General features: G+C 54.7%; 1 protein-coding gene across 1 annotated transcript in view; it reads right to left on the bottom strand.

Moving 5' to 3' along the window:
• Prdm16 (PR/SET domain 16) overlaps positions 1–21,200 on the bottom strand; it is a 306,684-nt gene that overhangs the window by 196,718 nt on the left and 88,766 nt on the right. The window contains exon 2 of the mRNA XM_090333935.1: positions 15,010–15,359. Coding sequence (XP_090190061.1) covers positions 15,010–15,359 — 350 coding nt within the window. The remainder of the gene's footprint in view (positions 1–15,009; positions 15,360–21,200) is intronic.

Raw genomic sequence — 21,200 nt, forward strand, 5'->3', positions numbered from 1 at the left:
ATCCTCCACTGTGATCCTCCACTGCCATCCTCCACAGTCATTCTGCACTGTCATCCTCCACTGTGATACTACACTGTCATCCTCCACTGTCATCCTCCACTGTGATCCTCCACTGTGATCCTCCACTGTCATCCTCCACTGCCATCCTCCACTGTGATCCTCCACTGCCATCCTCCACTGACATCCTCCACTGTGATCCTCCACTGTCATCCTCCACTGTGAACCTCCACTGTCATCCTCCACTGTCATCCTCCACTGACATCCTTCACTGTCATCCTCCACTGTGATCCTCCACTGTCATCCTCCACTCTGATCCTTCACTGTCATCCTCCACTGTGATCCTTCACTATCATCCTCGACTGTGATTCTCCACTGTCATTCTCCATTGTCATCGTCCACTGTGATCCTCCACTGTGATCCTCCATTCTGATCCTCCACTGTCATCATCCACTGTGATCCTCCACTGTGATCCTCCACTGTGATCCTCCACTGCGAATCTCCACTGTGATCCTCCACTATCATCCTCTACTCTGATCCTCCACTTTAATCCTCCACTGAGATCCTCCACTGTCATCCTCCACTGTCATCCTCCACTGTCATCCTCCTCTGTCATCCTCCACTGTCATCCTCCACTGTGATCCTGCACTGTCATCCTCCACTGCCATCCTCCAGTGTCATCCTCCTCTGTCATCCTCCACTGTGATCCTGCACTGCCATCCTCCACTGCCATCCTCCACTGCCATCCTCCACTGTCATCCTCCACTGTCATCCTCCACTGTCATCCTCCACTGACATTCTCCACTCTCATCCTCCACTGTCATCCTCCAGTGTCATCCTCCTCTGTCATCTTCCACTGTGATCCTGCACTGCCATCCTCCACTGTCATCCTCCACTGTCATGCTCCACTGTCATCCTCCACTGTCATCCTCCACTGTGATCCTCTACTGTCATCCTCCACTGTGATCCTCCACTGTTATCCTCCACTGCGAATCTCCACTGTCATCCTCCACTGTCATCCGCCACTGTGATCCTCCACTGTCATCTTCCACTGTGATCCTCCACTGTCATCCTCCACTGTCATTTTCCACTGTCATCCTCCACTGTGATCCTCCACTGCCATCCTACACTGTCATCATCCACTGGGATCCTCCACTGTGATCCTCCACTGTGAACCTCCACTGCGATCCTCCACTGTCATCCTCCACTGCCATCCTCCACTGTCATCCTCCACTGTCATCCTCCACTGTCATCCTCCACTGCCATCCTCCACTGTCATCCTCCACTGTCATCCTCCACTGTCATCTTCCACTGTGATCCTCCACTGCCATTCTCCACTGTCATCCTCCACTGTCATCCTCCACTGTCATCCTCAACTGTCATAATCCACTGACATTCTCCACTGTGATCCTCCACTGTCATCCTCCCCTGTGATCCTTCACTGTCATCCTCCACTGTCATCGTCCACTGTGATCCTCTACTGTGATCCTCCACTCTGATCCTCCACTGACATCATCCACTGTGATCCTCCACTGTGATTCTCTACTGTCATTCTCCACTGTCATCGTCCACTGTGATCCTCCACTGTGATCCTCCACTCTGATCCTCCACTGACATCATCCACTGTGATCCTCCACTGTGATCCTCCACTGTGATCCTCCACTGCGAATCTCCACTGTGATCCTCCACTATCATCCTCTACTCTGTTCCTCCACTGTCATCCTCCACTGTGATCCTCCACTCTCATCCTCCACTGTCATCATCCACTGTGATCCTGCACTGTCATCCTCCACTGTCATCCTCCTCTCTCATCCTCCACTGTGATCGTGCACTGCAATCCTCCACTGTCATCCTCCACTGTCATCCTCCACTGTGATCCTTCACTGTCATCATCCACTGTGATTCTCCACTGGCATTCTCCACTGTCATCGTCCACTGTGATCCTCCACTCTGATTTTCCACTGTCATCATCCACTGTAATCCTCCACTGTGATCCTCCACTGTGATCCTCCACTGCGAATCTCCACTGTGATCCTCCACTGTCATCCTCTACTCTGATCCTCCACTGTCATCCTCCACTGCGATCCTCCACTGTCATCCTCCACTGTCAAACTCCACTGTCATCCTCCACTGTCATCCTCCACTGTGATCCTCCACTGTGATCCTCCACTGTCATCCTCCACTGTCATCCTCCACTGTGATCCTCCAGTGCCATCCTCCACTGTCATCCTCCACTGTCATCCGCCACTGTGATCCTCCACTGTCATCTTCCACTGTGATTCTCCACTGTCATCCTCCATTGCGATCCTCCACTGCCATCCTCCACTGTCATCCTCACCTGCGAACCTCCACTGTGATCCTCCACTGTCATCCTCCACTGTCATTTTCCACTGTCATCCTCCACTGTGGTCCTCCACTGCCATCCTACACTGTCATCCTCCACTGCGAACCTCCACTGTGAACCTCCACTGCGATCCTCCACTGTCATCCTCCACTGTCATCCTCCACTGCCATCCTCCACTGTCATCCTCCACTGTCATCCTCCACTGCGATCCTCCACTGTCATCGTCCATTGTCATCCTCCACTGTCATCCTGCACTGCCATCCTCCATTGCCATCGTCCACTGTCATCCTCCACTGTGATCCTCCACTGTCATCCTCCACTGTCATCCTCCAATGTCATCCGCCACTGTGATCCTCCACTGTCATCCTCCACTGTGATCCTGCACTGTCATCCTCCACTGCCATCCTCCACTGTGATCCTGCACTGTCATCCTCCACTGTCATCCTCCATTCAGATCCTCCACTGTCAACCTGCACTGTCATCCTCCACTGTCATCCTCCACTGTGATCCTCCACTGCCATCCTCCACAGTCATCCTGCACTGTCATCCTCCACTGTGATCCTCCACTGTCATCCTCCACTGTGATCCTCCACTGTCATCCTCCACTGTCATCCTCCACTGCGATCCTCCAATCTGATCCTCCACTCTGATCCTCCACTGTCATCATCCACTGTGATCCTCCACTGTGATCCTCCACTGCGAATCTCCACTCTGATCCTCCACTGTCATCCTCCACTGTGATCCTCCACTGTCATCCTCCACTGTCATCCTCCACTGCTATCCTCCACTGTCATCCTCCACTGTGATCCTCCACTGTCATCCTCCACTGTCATCCTCCACTGTGATCCTCCACTGTCATCCTCCAGTGACATTCCCCACTCTCATCCTCCACTGTCTTCCTCCACTGTCATCCTCCACTGTCATCCTCCACTGTAATCCTCCACTGTCATCCTGCACTGTGATCCTCCACTGTCATCCTCCACTGTCATCCTCCCCTGTCATCCTCCTCTGTCATCCTCCACTGTGATCCTCACTGCCATCCTCCACTGTCATCCTCCACTGTCATCCTCCACTGTCATCCTCCACTGTGATCCTCCACTGCCATCCTCCACAGTCATACTCCACTGTGATCCTCCACTGCATCCTCCACTATCATCCTCCACTGTCATCCTCCACTGTCATCCTCCACTGTCATCCTCCACTGTCATCCTCCTCTGTCATCCTCCACTGTGATCCTCACTGCCATCCTCCACTGTCATCCTCCACTGTCATCCTCCACTGTTATACTACACTGTCATCCTCCACTGTCATCCACCACTGTGATCCTCCACTGTGATCCTCCACTGTCATCCTCCACTGTGATCCCCCACTGTCATCCTCCACTGTCATCCTCCACTGTGATCCTCCACTGTCATCCTCCACTGTCATCCTCCACTGCGATCCTCCACTCTGATCCTCCACTCTGATCCTCCACTGTCATCCTCCACTCTGATCCTCCACTGTCAACCTGCACTGTCATCCTCCACTGTTATCCTCCACTGCGATCGTCCACTGTCATCCTCCTCTGTCAACCTCCACTGTGATCCTCCACTGTGATCCTCCACTGTGATACTCCACTGTGATCCTCCACTGTCATCCTCCACTGTGATCCTTCACGGTCATCCTCCACTGTCATCCTGCACTGTGATCCTCCACTGTGATCCTCCACTGTCATCCTCCACTGTGATCCTCCACTGTCATCCTCCATGTGATCTTCCTCTGTCATCCTCCACTGTGATCCTCCACTGTGAACCTCGACTGTCATCCTCCACTGTCATCATCCATTGTGATCCTCCACTGCCATCCTCCACTGTGATCCTCCACTGTCATCCTCCATTGTCATCCTCCACTGTCATCCTCCACTGTGATACTCCACTGTGATACTCCACTACCATCCTCCACTGTCATCCTCCACTGTGATCCTGCACTGTCATCCTCCACTGCCATCCTCCACTGTCATCCTGCACTGTCATCCTCCACTGTCATCCTCCACTGTCATCCTCCACTCTCATCATCCACTGTGATCCTCCACTGCCATCCTCCACTGTCATCCTCCACTGTGATCCTGCACTGTCATCCTCCACTGCCATCCTCCACTGTCATCCTCCACTGTCATCCTCTACTGTGATCCACCACTGTCAAACTCCACTGTCATACTCCACTGTGATCCTCCACTGCCATCCTCCACTGTCATCATCCACTGTCATCCTCCACTGTCATCCTCCACTTTCATCCTCCACTGTGATCCTCCACTGTGATCCTCCACTGTGATCCTCCACTGTCATCATCCACTGTGATCTTGCACTGTCATCCTCCACTGTCATCCTCCTCTGTCAAACTCCACTGTCATCCTCCACTGTCATCCTCCACTGTGATCCTGCACTGTCATCCTCCACTGTCATCCTCCACTGTCAAACTCCACTGTCATCCTCCACTGTGATCCTGCACTGTCATCCTCCACTGTGATCCTCCACTGTGATCCTCCACTGTCATCCTCCACTGTCATCGACCACTGTGATCCTCCACTGCCATCCTCCACTGTGATCCTCCACTGCCATCCTCCACTGTCATCCTCCACTGTCAAACTCCACTGTCATCCTCCACTGTGATCCTGCACTGTCATCCTCCACTGTCAACCTCCACTGTGATCCTCCACTGTCATCCTCCACTGTCATCCTCCTCCGTCATCCTCCACTGTGATCCTCCACTGCTATCCTCCACTGTCATCCTGCACTGTGATCCTGCACTGTCATCCTCCACTGTGATCCTCCACTGTCATCCTCCACTGTGATCCTCCACTGTGATTCTCCAGTGTCATCCTCCACTGTCATCCTCCACTGTCATCCTCCACTGTGATCCTCCACTGCTATCCTCCACTGTGATCCTCCACTGTCATCCTCCAGTGTCATCCTCCACTGTCATCCTCCACTGTGATCCTCCACTGCCATCCTCCACTGTGATCCTCCACTGTGATCCTCCACTGTCATCCTCCACTGTCAAACTCCACTGTCAAACTCCACTGTCATCCTCCACTGTGATCCTCCACTGTGATCCTCCACTGTCAACCTCCACTGTCATCCTCCACTGTCATCCTCCACTGTCATCGACCACTGTGATCCTCCACTGTCATCCTCCACTGTGATCCTCCACTGTCATCCTCCACTGTCATCCTCCACTCTGATCCTCCAATGTCATTCTCCACTGTGATCCTGCACTGTCATCCTCCACTGTCATCGACCACTGTGATCCTCCACTGTCATCCTCCACTGTGATCCTCCACTGTCACCCTCCACTCTCATCCTCCACTATGATCCTCCAATGTCATCCTCCAGTGTCATCCTCCACTGTGATCCTCCAGTGCCATCCTCCACTGTGATCCTCCACTGTCATCCTCCACTGTCATCCTCCACTGTCATCCTCCACTGTCAAACTCCACTGTCATCCTCCACTGTGATCCTCCACTGTCATCCTCCACTGTCATCCTCCACTGTCATCCTCCACTGTCATCCTCCAGTGCGATCCTCCACTGTCATTATCCACTGTGATCCTCCACTGTGATCCTCCACTGTGATCCTCCACTGTGATCCTCCACTTTCATCCTCCACTGTCATTCTCCACTGCCATCCTCCACTGTCATCCTCCACTGTCATCCTCCACTGTCATCCTCCACTGCCATCCTCCACTGTCATCCTCCACTGTCTTCCTCCACTGCCATCCTCCACTGTCATCGTCCACTGCGATCCTCCACTGTCATCCTCCACTGTCATCCTCCACTGCCATCCTCCACTGTCATCCTCCACTGTCATCCTCCACTGTGACCCTCCACTGTCATCCTCCACTGTCATCCTCCACTGTCATCCTCCACTGTGATCCTGCACTATCATCCTTCACTGTCATCCTCCACTGTCATGCTCCACTGTCATCTTCCACTGTGATCCTCCACTGTCATCCTCCACTGTGATCCTCCACTGTCATCCTCCACTGTGATCCTCCACTGTGATCCTCCACTGTGATCCTCCACTGTGATCCTCCACTGCCACCCTCCACTGTCATCCTCCACTGTGATCCTCCACTATGATCCTCCACTGTGATCCTCCACTGTCATCCTCCACTGTCATCCTCCACTGTGATCCTCCACTGTGATCCTCCACTGTGATCCTCCACTCTCATCCTCCACTGTGATCCTCCACTGTCATCCTCCACTGTGATCCTCCACTGTCATCCTCCACTGTGATCCTCCACTGTCATCCTCCACTGTGATCCTCCACTGTGATCCTCCACTCTCATCCTCCACTGTGATCCTCCACTGCCATCCTCCTATGTAATCCTCCACTGTGATCCTCCACTGCCATCCTCCACTGTGATCCTCCAGTGTCATCTTGTACTATCATCTTCCACTGTGATCCTCCAAAGTCATCCTCCACTGTCATCCTCCACTGTCATCCTCCACTGTCAAACTGCAATGTCCTCCTCCACTGTCCTCATCCAGTCATCCTCCACTGTGGTCCTCCACTGTGATCCTCCACTGTCATCCTCCACTGTGATCCTCCAGTGTCATCCTCTACCATCATCCTCCACTGTGATCTTCCACTGTGATCCTCCACTGTCATCCTCCATTGTCATCCTCCTCTGTGGTCCTCCACTGCGATCCTCCACTGTCATCCTAAACTGTCATCCTCCACTGTGATCCTCCACTGCCATCCTCCACTGTGATCCTCCAGTGTCATCCTCTGCTATCATCTTCCACTGTGATCCTCCAAATTCATCCTCCACTGTCATCCTCCACTGCCATCCTCCATTGTGATCCTCCAGTGTCATCCTCTGCTATCATCTTCCACTGTGATCCTCCAAAGTCATCCTCCACTGTCATCCTCCACTCTGATCCTCCACTGTGATCCTCCACTGTCATCCTCCACTGTCACCCTCCAGTGTCATCCTCTACCATCATCCTCCACTGTGATCTTCCACTGTGATCCTCCACTGTCATCCTCCATTGTCATCCTCCACTGTGGTCCTCCACTGCGATCCTCCACTGTTATCCTCCACTGCGATCCTCCACTGTCATCCTCCACTGTCATCCTCCACTGTCATCCTCCTCTGTCATCCTCCACTGTGGTCCTCCAGTGCCATCCTCCACTGTCATCCTCCACTGTGATCCTGCACTGTCATCCTCCTCTGTAATCCTCCACTGTGATCCTCCACTGTCATCCTCCACTGTGATCCTGCACTGTCATCCTCCACTGTCATCCTCCACTGTCATCCTCCCCTGTCATCCTCCACTGTGATCCTCCACCGTGATCCTTCACTGTCATCCTCCACTGTGATCCTGCACTGTCATCCTCCACTGTGGTCCTCCACCATCATCCTCCACTGTAATCCTCCACTGTCATCCTCCACTGTCATCCTCCACTGTGATCCTCCACTGTCATCCTCCACTGTGATCCTGCACTGTCATCCTCCACTGTGGTCCTCCACCATCATCCTCCACTGTAATCCTCCACTGTCATCCTCCACTGTGATCCTCCACTGTCATCCTCCACTGTCATCCTCCACTGTCATCCTCCACTGTCATCCTCCACTGTGATCCTCCACTGGCATCCTCCACTGTGATCCTCCACTGTGATCTTCCACTGTCATCCTCCACTGTCATCCTCCACTGTGATCCTCCACTGTCATCCTCCACTGTGATCCTCCACTGCCAACCTCCACTGTCATCCTCCACTGTCATCCTCCACTGTGATTCTCCACTGTGATCCTCCACTGTGATCCTCCACTGCCATCCTCCACTGTCATCCTCCACTGTCATCCTCCACTGTGATCCTCCTCTGTCATCCTCCTCTGTCATCCTCCCCTGTCATCCTCCACTGCCATCCTCCACTGCCATCCTCCACTGTCATCTTCCACTGTCATCCTCCACTGTGATCCTCCACCGTGATCCTTCACTGTCATCCTCCACTGTCATCCTCCACTCTCATCCTCCACTGTGATCTTCCACTCTAATCCTCCATTGCCATCCTCCACTGTCATCCTCGACTGTGATCCTCCAGTGCCATTCTCTACCTCCATTGTCCACTACCTTCCCCCACTGCAATCCTTCGGTGCCAGAAGCTTTTGGTCACCAGGCATTCCAGTATTGTTAATTCTGTCCAGATGCCTACAGTGCTCTTCTCCTCTGCCATCAGTACAGACACACAGGGCCCTCCCTCAACCGTGAGTAGATAGGTTTGCCGAGTGAATTGTCCATGTTCACATCTTCCTTTGTAGACTTAGCCTGTCCTCGACCCATGGCTCACAGTGGGCAGTCACCTGAACAAGTGCTGGGAGCACCTGAGCTCAGTCTCCCCACAGGCTCTGCTTCCATAGAGGACCCCCTTTAGATTTCTGGCGATGCCTGGTCCTGCACACAGTGGACCCCTCCACTTTAGGCATACGCAGGATCCTGGAGTTCGCCCTAAGTCAGCACTGGAGCCCAGGGCAACTGGGCACTCCCTGCTCTAGGGCAGCCACAGCCACCCTCAGGGACCCAATGACCCTTCCCCACCTCTATCCCAAGCTACCACTGCCTGCTGCGCCCTTGCCATCTGGTCTGTCCACCCCCAGTTACTGGGTTGCAAAGATTGCCTCCACAGGTGTGATGCCAACTCCAAACCTGTAACAAAGCCTGCAGGGATGCAAGGCCCCCGGCTGTGCGCCTCATGGAAGGGCGTCTAGCTCTGATCTCTGGACTCTCTTGATTTCTTGTATATTGTAGGGAGGAGTAGGGAAGAAGTGGAGATGCAGAAGCAGAGGAGAGGTGTCCTCAGAGGGGAGGACTGCTGGTCACCTGGGCCTCACACATGTCTGCCCCCAGCCCAGGATGTACACAGTAGTCTGGCGCCAGCTCCTGCCTGGCACCAACACACACCTGAGAGGACTGTAGTGGCCTCAGCTGCAAGCCCCTATCCACCCCCAGCCTCCATGCTGACTTTCCTGTCCACAAACCTGGTCTGAAGGCGTGGCCAGCACCAGAAGTCCACCACCAAGGGGCACCCTGGGAACTGGGTGGGGAGTGCACAGGTCTAGAGCCGGGGGAAAGGCCGGCTCATGCCTACACTCAGGGATGAACCTGGGGCCTGGAAGGGTCTCTTTGGGACCCTGTGGCTCCAGATTCTGGGCAGAATTCCCAAGAGAAATGGCTCCCATTGCCACCTCAATACCCACAAAACATTCAGCCAGCTCCCCAAGGCCATCAAGGCCAGGTGGGGCAGAGCGGAGACACAGGGGTTCTTGCACTCATAGCAAGCTTGGGTGGACTTGGCCACATGAGAGGAGCATCCTGGTCTGTGCTGTGGATGGTGAATCTTCTGGAAAGACCAACGAGAGAAGAGCCTCGGGCTGGGGAGGGTATGTGAGAGCCAGAGGAGAGAGGGAAGGAGGCTCTGCTGCCTCAGATACCATGGCTGAAGCTAAGACTTCTGCTGGAGCTCCTGAGCGGAGCCTCCCCCCAAGCCCCAGGCAGGCCCAGCCACTCCCTGGGAACTGTCAGTCAGCCCACCACACATGTCTTCTGCCAAGGCCTCTGCCCTTTGCCAGAGGGGCCTTCACACGGCCATCCCACGCTCGGGGCTCTTCTCTTCCCAGGACGAGCAAAGCTTGGTGTTTCTGGAGTCTGTGTAGGTGGTGACTGTGTGAGCACACTTTACAATCTCTATAGCTCCAACCTTTCTTCCAGGCTGGCGTTATGGACAATGAAGTCCTATTAACTTTGCAGAATTTTCTCCAGATCTGAACGGGCGGCACTGGAGTAGCTTTGTGCCCACATGTCCTCCAGTCCTGACCTCTTTGTCACCAGTGAGTCTTGGGTCCCCAGAGATCTTAACCCTCTCCAAAACCCCTATGGGCTCCAGGGCCCCTTGGGGGAGCTGGCATGGGGACTCATGGCACAGTAGAATCTAGGCAGCTAGAAGACTCCAGGTTGCTTGCCCACAACCTCACAGCTTCCCACAGGCTATGGCCCAGTCCTGGCCCATTTGTTGATTGAATAAATGAATGGATCTATCAATATTCAGTGACTCAGGCCAGGGGGTGAGGCCATCCACTTGAGCAAAATTCTTCAGCTGACAGAAACCCTATCAGCACTCCGTCAGGTTTTCCTCTGGCTTCTTAAACACAAGCATCTGCATTTATTCAGCCGACGAGGACGGCTGAGTGCTGATTACGGTCTGGGCACACACACACACCACGCTGCTAAGAGGGCTTTGGAGGAGACACCCTCAACAAGAACCCATCAGACAGAGGAGGAGGCTGGCCAGTGTGAGTGCAAAACCTGCCCCCTCATCTGCCTTCCTCCACGCCCTGCCTGCCCGCCTGCCACCCCAGCAGGCTACAAGGCCCGCAGCTGCAGACCCCGCCCGGGCCAGGTGGGCTCCTCCACCCGCCCCCTCTGGGCTGTCACCACAGCCACCTCTTAATTAGCAAAATAAACAGCATGATGACAAATGTCATGATTTACTCAACAAATGATCAGAATCATTGTCTTCGCAGACCCCAGGGCAATGGAAAGCAATCACTGGGTGATTTATTCCAGGCAGGGAGAGGGGAGTGGAGAGCTGCCATCTCTGAATGGGGTGTGAAGCTGGGGCAGGGGGTGTGGGGGGGAGGCTCTCTGAGCAGGGTGTGTATGATGCCAGTGTGGGGGGACTCTGGGTGGAATCTTTGCATGGGGTGTGAGGCTGGAGGGGGATCTCTGAGCAGGGCATGTGAATCTGGGGGTGCCGGGGGAGTCTGTGATGCTGGGGGGCAGAGGCAGTGTATCTAGTGCTGCCTCCGATGCGGGGGGGGGCGGGGGGGCGGAGTTGTGAACTGAGGTACCTTCTGGACAAGCCGGCCCTGGGTGGAGGAGGCACCAGACATGAACGTATTTCCTTCCAATGTGACAAGGAGGTAATTCCTGACAGAGTCTCGAAGCGTGTGGGAAAAGGGGTCTCAGAGGCCCTGAATGTTCCTGGCTCACCCAGAGCAGGGCACAGCCTCTTCAGTGGCTGTGGAAGGAGGGAGGGTGTGGGGCTCAGCTCCGCCTCCTCCCGCCCTGTACTGGCTTTGTTAAAGGAGGGTGGGCAAGGAGTGAGAATGAGGGTGGGGAGTCCACACTTCTCCCATCCCCTCAGATACGTGGGCATCTGGTTCAGACCCATTTTGGGGAGAGAAGGGCTTTAGCCTAGGCCTGCTGTCTTAAAACCTAGTGCCAAAAAAGCCCTCTCCTTACAGAATGAGAAAAGGAAGCCATCCCTCCCTGTTATTCCTGTGGAAGGATCCAGAATAAGAACAGTTCCCACAGTGGACAGAAAAACATTCTCATGGTGCCCCATGGTCCCAAAGGGTCCCCTGCCACAGAGGGGGGGTACTTGGTGTGACCCCCAGGCTCCACAGCAGAAGCTGAGGGACTGAGCTTTGAACCGGCCACAGAGCTGAGCTTCCAGCTTCCCTCGACAAGGAAAAACCACACCAGGTGCTCCTTGGATGTCACTTATCGTCTTTGCTATGTCAATTACTCTCTCTTGCTCAGAAGACTGTGTTTATGATAGTGAAATCCAGTCATTCCAGCCCATAAAGCGTGACGACTAGGGTGAGAGGGAATTAGGTCTAGAATTGGGGATCCTGGTGAGAGTCTAACCACATACGCCCTGGACCTCCCTGGGCCTCTCCTTCCTCCCCAGGTCTGCAGAAGCACAGCCTGGAGCAGCCAGCAGACCAGGGCTTCCTGGTGTGAGTGATCTGAGATGGTTAACCAGAGGCCTGGAACCAGGGATTGACCTCCATACCCAGTCCGGCTTTCACCCCACTCTCCACCCATTTGTGTGATCAGGAGATAAGGCACACAGGCAACAAGTCAAGGAAAACTGGGAAGCGGGGGGGGGGGGGGGGGGGTGCACCTGACAGTCTCTCCTGAACAGCTTTCAGACCTCCAGGAAGCAAAGAATAAAGCAGCAGTCAACTACTTTTCAGGACACCATTGGAAAATTCCAGCATGGCTGCTTAGAGGGGAGCGGTCCAAACCCTTTCCCTGCTCCCACAGGCCCCAGCAAGGTCTCTGGAGGTAGAAAGAGGCCACTTACACCTTAGTCATGGACTTGCAGCAGAGGTGGATTAAATCTTCACATGCCATCACCTTCTCCTCTTTCTCCTCCCCCTCCTCCTCTCCTCCTCCCTCTCCTCCTCCCCCCTCTTCCTCCTTCTCCTCCCCCACCTCCGCACACCTTCCCAGGGGGGGCATGATGGCTTCCAGTCCAGTTCCACCTTTGCCTCTAATCACCACCAACACAAACAAGTGTGCAGCAGCTGGGCTGTGAACTGGAAGGGTAGAGAGCCAGAGACTGATGACAAAGCCAGGTAATCGGTGCTTGAACTTGCAGAGAAAACAAGGTCAGGCGAGATAATGTGTGTCTGGAATAGTATTTGAGGACGCTGGGCTGAGGGCGAATATCTCTAAGCCCTGGCATGAAAGGAAGCTGTCGGGTCAGGACCTCGGGACAAAGCTCTCTGCAGGGAGCGGGGTGGGGGTGGCGGGTGTGGGGGGAGAAGAAGGCGGTGGCAGGCGGCTGTTCTCTCACGTACTGGGAGAATAAATAACATGGCAAAGTCAACAAGCACAGGTTGGTGATAGTGACAGGCTCTACCAGGCCTGGCACTATAAGAACCACGATACAGGGCATTTCTTTAAAAGAAAAAAAGCAAACAACAAAAAAAAAAGCTTGCATCAGAGCAGACAAAAAGAAAAGTCACCTCAAGGTCATTCAAATCTACTGGTAGAATTTGTTTTCCAACATCTACAAGGAACCTACGAATGAAATGATCTAGACCTCTGTAGAGTACGTCAAACACTCCAAGTCCTCTCTCCACCCCCACCCCCCAGCAGAGAAAGCCAGGAATGGACCCCTCTGTAGACCTCAATGCCAATCACAGTCCCCACACACCCACCTGCCGGCTGTGTACAAAACGCCCTCCTGGGACCCGTGGGGACGCTTTACAGGCCCCGACTGAGCCAGGCACATGCCTAGTGGAGGGAGGGCTTTCCGAGTCCTGCCTCACCTTGCTCTTTGGGCCCTGGCCAATCATTCCTGAAGGTGACTTCCACCTTGGTCCACAAGCTGTGCCTGCCGCCCCTGGACGGCAGGGGCCTTCACATACCTACAGACTTGCGCCAGCCCACTGAGCTCCAGCTTCCACCATGCTGGATGACTATAAAGCTCAATCTGCCTTTTCCTTCGGCTGCCTGGCTCTTCTGTCTGCTCACTTGGGACCTTGAAATGCTCTGAACAATGAGGGGCCCCAGCCCACACACAGATGGACCCCTGGGCTGTGACAATGACCCATACGAGGCCCTGCACCCCAGGGACCTGACTGCTGGGAGGGGGAGACTCAAGCCCTCAGCTCTGGTGTGACCCAGAGCCTCCACAGATGGGTGCACTCACACCCCAGGCTCCCTGGGTGTCCCGAGGAAGGGCTTTGCAGATGGGGAGGCCTGGGACAGTTGCAGGGCTACAGGTGTCTCAAGAGCCTCCCAAGTGTGTGGAAAGGGCCTCGTGCACCAGGGGACTCTGGGGCGCCAGGCAGACTCCCAGCTTGCTCAGTCTGAGAACCGTGAGGTACCACCACAAATCTGAATCCTTCCCTCATTCAATACAGAAAACTGAAGTGCAGAACGTTCTGGAAAGGTCTCCAAGGATGGGCGATGCACTGAGACAGAACACAGGGCCATTGTCCCCTTGATGGGCTCCTCAGCCCTACAGTGATGGGACCACCGCCCGCCATCCTGCTCATCTTCCTCACCTAAGCCATTCTCCCTTCCCTGCGGCAACTCTGGCTCAGGCCCTTGGCTGTGAAACGTCAGAGCCGATCTGGAGCTGTGCTCCCACTTTCCACCAGGTAGACCCCTCAAAACTACCCCCGAGATCGAGCCATGGGGCCGTGGCTGAAGGGATGAGTGCTGTGGTGGCCGTGCTGGCTAGGCATCCTCTGACCCCGGCTTGGGGCACTCCCGGACACCTCTGGTTCTGAGCCTCTGGGGACATCAGCGCCCTCTCTGTCCTCCCCAATCGACCCACGCAGGCCCACCTCACACAGCGACACCAGGGCTGCCAGAGACACAGTTGGAAAGGTAAATCAACAAGACGGCCCGCGTTGGCAGGATGAGGCTGTACCGGCCAATCTGAGATGTGGGGCCCCTTGGGGCTGGGGCAGGAGTCCTGACATTGTGTACTGCATGGACTCTAGATGTAACCCAGTGCTGCCGCAGGCCCCTGTGGTTAGAATGAAGCCTGGGCCATTCCCCACTCTGCGGCCAGGGCCGCTAGCACCTACCATCCCGCGGGAGGCGTGGCGTGCTCCAAGACATGAGCTCATGAAAGACACATTTCCGGGAAGAGAGAGCCACAGCCGTGGGGGCTGACAACGGCCGCGGGACCCCGATGTTTTCTGAGTCACGTCATGCGAGCTTCAGGATAAAATAACCCTGGGAAATGTGACATTCGAACGCTCTCTCCAACCCACCGAGCCTCCCGCCTCGGGCCGTGACTGCTCACCCGGCTTTATAAATAGATTGAACACAAGACAAATGGTGGCGATCCATCATGCTCAGACTCAGTGCTCACCTCCCATGTGAGGGCCGCCTCCTTCAGCGCGGCCCGTGGCGCCACCATGCAGGGCCCAAGCCGCTCCCCGACGTCCATCTTCCTCTTGGCCCAGATTCCCAGGCCAGCCCCAGGGATGGAGGACTCCCGCAGCTCGAAGTCTGGCGGGATGGGAATGTCTTCAGGAATGTAGACCGGAGCCTCGTAGGGCGAGCCCTCCTTGGGGGTGAAGTCCTCGCTGGTGGGGAAGGGGGACGGTGGCCCCATGGGGATAGGGGACAGGATGCTGTCCTCTGTCTCTTCTTCGGCACTCTGGCCGGCCAGCAGGTCCGGGTCGGGCTCATACATATTATTTACAACGTCACCGTCACCTATAGGAAACAACACAGTCAACTTCTGTGGTCCAGGGATCCCCAGGGACGTGGCCCTTCTGGGACCCGAAGGCGAGAGAGTGCCAGCAACCCTGGCCACCGCCCTTCAGTGGGCAGCTATCACCTCTGCACAACCCTGAGCCAAGCAGGCCATGTTGCAAAGCCAGAAACTCTCAGCAGAGTTTTCCACCAGGCTCCTTCAGGGACCAACGTTTTGCCCAGCAGCACAGCTGGGGCCTCTTTAGTCTGTGACCATCTCCAAACCTGTGGCATGCAAGCGGCCCTGTCTCTCCAGCCACTTGAGGACCCACGGTCCAGTCCTGTTGCAGGGAGAACAGGCCAGGCTGCGGTGGGCCTCACAGGATTGAGGAGGGGTGAAGCCAGCACTGAACGGATGGGGAACCATAACCACGCCCAGAACCCTCGTGGCCTCGGAGATTAGAGAGCAGAGATGGGTCTTGAGCTCTTGGGAGGACTCCAGCCTCCCACGGGGTTGGCCTCGGGCCCTCGGCAGGGTTTATGGTAGTTCCTGGTGATGTCAGGGCAGGTGTGTGGCACGCATGCCAAGGTCACAGGCATGGGACTGGCAGGGTGGCAGGTGATAGGGCTGGGTAAGAAGAGGGATCCTAACTGGCTCGTGTGGAACGGCCTGTCCTTAGGGAGGGCTAGTGCCAGGGCAGGACTGCCTGTGGTCTTCTGGGGTGGCCTGACCGCTGGAGGACACGCTGACACTGGGGAGGTGAGGACCAGGACGGGAGGAGGAGTTTAGAGAGGAAGGGAAGCAACTCCACTCCTGCATTCACCACCACCCCTGCCCCAGCACAGGGGAGTATTCACAGCAGCCGCAGCCCAAACGCCCACGGCTGGCGGGGTGGCCCTTGGGAGGCGCGAAGCCCTCACTTGCTACTGTGCATGAGAGAGACAGGACGCGAAGCAGCGATTCTGGAACATCCTCCCTACCCAGGGCCGTCTCGCTGTGCTGCAGAACCTGTCTCACAAAGGCTTTGGCCCATGGACCAAGCAGCCCGGCACGGGGACACCTGCTGAGCACCCCGACTTGACCCTGCCCCCAAGGCACAGCCTGTGCGTGCAGGCCGACAGCACATGATATCGTATAAATCCATACACTCATTATCTGCCCATTAAACATGCTCAGAATCCATCAGGCGAAGTGAAGGAAGCCAGACACGAAAGGTCAAACACCGCACGATCAATCCCACGTCTACGCAGGATCCAGAACAGACCGATGGGCAGAGGCTGTCTGGGGCTGGGCTAGACAGAGGTGGAAGCTGATTGTGCAATGTGGCAAATTCACCAGAGGAATTGCTTGCTTCGGCATGGTTAATTCTCCTGTCACCCCAGAGAACTGTGGGGAAAGTGAGAAGGAACAGTGAGGGGAGGCCCAGCCCTCAGCTCCTGCTGATCTGGTCAGAACTTTCCACCAGGTCCTCTCCAGGGGTGGAAACCTGTGGAAATGATGGGCCTGTCTCGGGACCCCTCCCTGCTCCCCGATGAGGACGTCTCCAGAGAGATGAGAACTCTGAAGCACCACAGAAATAGTTTCAGGTTCCTTGTGCTGGTTACAAACAAAATCTGCTCAGAAGTAACAAAATGTTTTCTTTCAAAAGAAACCAAAGTCTTAGGAGGGAAAAAAAAATCATGCAGATAACACTTATTTAATTTAGCAGCATTCACAGAAGTAATCACTATGCTGTAAGTGGCCAACAGTTCCCTTCTAATTGCTGGTAGGATCCTTCCAGCAAGGCAGGGTCAGAGCCACCGGGGCCACTCGGCTACCCTGAGCTGACGAGTTGTTTAGGTTTGAAAGCACAACCCCGCACGCCTCCCCGTCGACGTGTACAGCATAAGGTAAATTAGAGGGGGGGGTATTAACATGCTACCTTATTATTTGGAACTGGTAACCACACACAGCTCACAAACAAGATAGCTCTGGGAGCCCACATTCTCCACGACAGGCTCCTTCACTCCCCCGGAGTGCATGTGAGTACACATGTCTCTTCCTACCTCCCCCCTCGGCCAGGAAGCCACGCTGGCTCCTCTGGAGTTCCAGGGGGGCCCAAGGTAGAAAACACGCTATCTGGCACAGCTACCTCAGGAGCGCTCCCTCTCTCTCTCTCTCTCTGTTTGAATTCTCTTCCCCCACATCCCTCACCCACTAGAGGAAAATCAATGCTTCAAGAGCTTGCTCAAGTCACTGGCCAAGCCAACAGCACGGGGAAGGAAGGTTGTGCTTCTTGCGGGTTAAAGGCAGGCCCAGGGCTCCAGTGGTCGCAGGGGTTAAGTGGCAGGCTGCATCCTCCAGGAAAAACCCAAGTGTCTATCCCAACAGCCCGGGAGGAAGCAGGAAGTGAGCACACAGAATCCAGAGCCTTCAGAGCCTGGCATTAAACACTGATCTATTGGGGGGAAGGGGGAGGGGGGTCCCTTGGGGACTCAAAGATCACAGGCTCCAGCCAGGACACCCACTAAGGTGGCCAGGCCAAGACAGGAGCCTGCTGGGCCCTTCTGTCCCAGCTGGACAGGCTTGTTCCCAGAGTGGCCATCCTTGTAGGCCCACCCCAGGTGCCCCTCCACCCCAGGCGTCCCCCCATCCTTGGTGATGACCAGTGTCATTGTTTTCAGCCAGTGCTGTCCCAGCAGGCATGCAGATCCAAGGTCATGAGTTCTTTGGGCTCTGTGCATCATCAAGTTGTTGGGTACTTAGAGCTCTTCATCCAGGGTTTGCAGCAAGCCTTGCAGTAGGGGTTCATGACTGGGGCCATCCTTCCTAAAATTTCTTTTGGGAAATCTCCCCCAAAAATGAGCGTGAGGAAGGGAGGCAGAGGGAGGGGAGGGCAGCCCGGATGTGGCCGGCCTGGGTCCGAGCCAAGGCTACACCATGGCCTGTAAACGTCCTGCCCGGAGCCACCTGGCCTCAGCCCAGGCTGGTCCAGAGCACAAGCCAAGACCCCAAATGTTACAGGATGTGACTGTCATTTGTAAAACGGTCAGAGAAGTAACGAAATCTAAGTGCTCCCCAGGGCCAGGCCATAGGGCTGGAAGCCGCTGTGGGCCAGGCCCTCGCACTGCGGCCACTTTCACTCCAAACCCAGGGATCCTGGCTTAAATCTACCGTTCCGGGAGCAGAGCAGCCAGGGCTCCAGGGCGGGGCTGTGAAGAGGGGCAGCAGGGAAGGGCAGGAGGCTCCACGCTGCCCTCTGTGTCGACCTCAGTGTCTCCTTGACTGATCCAGGATGGAGGGCAATGAGCAGGACAGGGGCTCTGCGGTGCTGTTTACTTCCCATCACTGGTGGATTGGCACAGGGGTCCTAAGCCAATCTTAAGCACACAGCCATCTGCAGGTTTGCTGTGGCCGTGGGGGTCCGTGGGGACGTGTGGCTCTGGCTGTGGGTCAAGCCATGTGCATCCACAACAGTGGTAGGACAGCTCCTTCCCCAGAGAAAGACCTGTGTACCCCACATCCACTAGCCACATCCAAGCCAGTCCTAGAGAGCCACACAGAACAAGACATCAGTTCTGACTGGACACTGTCCCTACCGGTCAGAGCACGGAAAGAACGACACGTGAGGTCTAAACTGAGAGGGACACAGTGGTCCTCCGGGGGCTGGGCTGGCCTGGATGTGTGCTTCCATGGGCAGCCTGGGTCCCAGTGGCCAGCACTGGCTCCCAGGATGTGCAGCTCCCAGCCAGCACACCCCCTGAGGGGCCATCGAGAGGCGAGACCCTCTCCCAGAAAGCCCAGCATTGGCTCATCTCCCTCTGTACTCAGGCCAGGGTCCAGCCTGGCGGAAAGGCTGAAGAAGGTGGGCCCAGGACAGTGGGGTGAAGAGCAGAATCTCAGGCAGGGCCGGCATCATCGCGCCTCTAAGGGACACAGGGCAGGAATTCATGGGCCTCACTCTGGACCTGCTGGCCCTGACTTGGGGGGCGGGGGTGGAGAGCACGGAGCACCTGCCAGGTCCTTGAGTTGGGAAGGACTGCTGTGGCTGAGGTCATCCAGGAAAGGTAGGAAGAAGTGTATACTCAAGGATCCCAAACACCCCAAGTCACCCTGAAACCATGGCTGACAGCAACTAGAGGCTGAGATGCTTTAAGTAAGCAGACCTGCCATCCAGCTGGGCAACACCCAAAGAACCCACAGTTAACGACCTTCCACACCACACAGCCCTATCACCAGGGGAGAACAGCTCAGTTTTCACATTGCGACAAGAGGAAGAAGATGCCTGTGTTGGAGATATCATGGTTTCCTCACTGCAGAGCTAGGTGTCATTCTGGTCCATTCTCCATTGCAAACCTGGTGAGGCTGGCACTAGAGCCATGTATGTGACACAGGAGAGACACTCTGAGCATCACAGAACCATTTCCAGGCTCCCTTCTCTGGCCAGAGAATCCATCCACCTAGTCCATGCAGTATTTAAAACCTACTGGCCAATTCAGTTCAACTTCGGCAACGCATGTGGGCTCCAAGGAGAGAGAGAGGCACAGACAGAGCTTGAACATCCCTGTAACTATGACACTGTAAGTAACAGGGGCCCTGGTCCCTGGCTGGGCTCGGGGTGTCCAGGTCTAGGACTCTGGAAGTGACTGGATAAGAGTCTGACCAAGACATAGCTTCTCCTTGACTCTGCCCATCTCTCTGAGGCTGGAAGGCAATGCTAACACGGCCTTTGAGCCCAGATTTGGGCTCACTCTTTAGGGGACTTGCTGTCCTATGTACTGTTTGGACCTACAGAGCCTCCCATAAGGCCGTGACTCCACCTTCTCCATGTATCAGAGGGCATGAAGCCGAGACTCGACCTGCTCCAGAGCTAATCAGGCCCCGCGGAGAGTGCCCAGACTGACTTCATTCTCAAGCTCTCATCACCATCTGGACAACCCCATCAGAAACCATGGGTAAGGGTGACATGATACTAAATGGATCTCAGATCTTAATGTAAGACCCGGGAATACGGAAAGTGCTAAAGGAAAACTCTTGAAAATAGAGACATAGGGAATGAGCTTCCAAAATATAAAACAAGAAGAAATTTTAAAAAATGGTATGCATCAAATTAAAAAGCTTCTACATAGCAAATGGAAAAAAAAACAACTCCAGAATCAAAAGAAAACTTATAGGGGCTGGGAGTTTGGCCTAGTGGTAGAGTGCTTGCCTACCATGCATGAAGACCCGGGTTCGATTCCTCGGTACCACATACATAGAAAAAAGCCGGAAGTGGTGCTGAGGCTCAAGTGGTAGAGCTCTAACCTTGAGAAAATCCAAGGACAGTGCTCAGGCCTTGAGCTCAAGCCCACAACTGGCAAAAAAAAAAAACTTATAGGGTAGGAAAAAAAATCTCTGCCAGTTACCCATCAGATAAAGGACTAATATCCAGAATGTATAAAGAGCTCCAAAAATTATACAACAAAAGCATAAATGATCTAATTAATAAATGGGCCAATGAACTGCACAGACACTTCTCAAAAGAAATATAAATGGCCAAAAAAATACATGAAGAAATGTTCAACACCCTTGGCCATAACGAGGAGATGCACATCAAAATGATCATTGAAGTTTCGTCTCACCCCAGATAGAATGCCATCACCAAGAAAATTAATAACACATACAGGAAGTCAGGACGGAGTTCCCTTAAGAAACTGAAGATAGAACCTTCATAAAACCCTACTACACCCCTCCCGTGCACAGGAGATCAGAAGGAACGTAAGTCAACACTCAGCTTTACAGTGGCACTGCTCACAAAAGCCACCATGTGGAATGAGCCTAAGCGCCTATCAGCTGATGAATGGACAGACCAAGGTATTAAATGAACTCAATGGAGAGCAAAA

This window comes from Megascapheus bottae, chromosome 6 (assembly GCF_031878675.1).
Source record: "Megascapheus bottae isolate mThoBot1 chromosome 6, mThoBot2.hap1, whole genome shotgun sequence".
Lineage (NCBI taxonomy): Eukaryota > Metazoa > Chordata > Mammalia > Rodentia > Geomyidae > Megascapheus > Megascapheus bottae.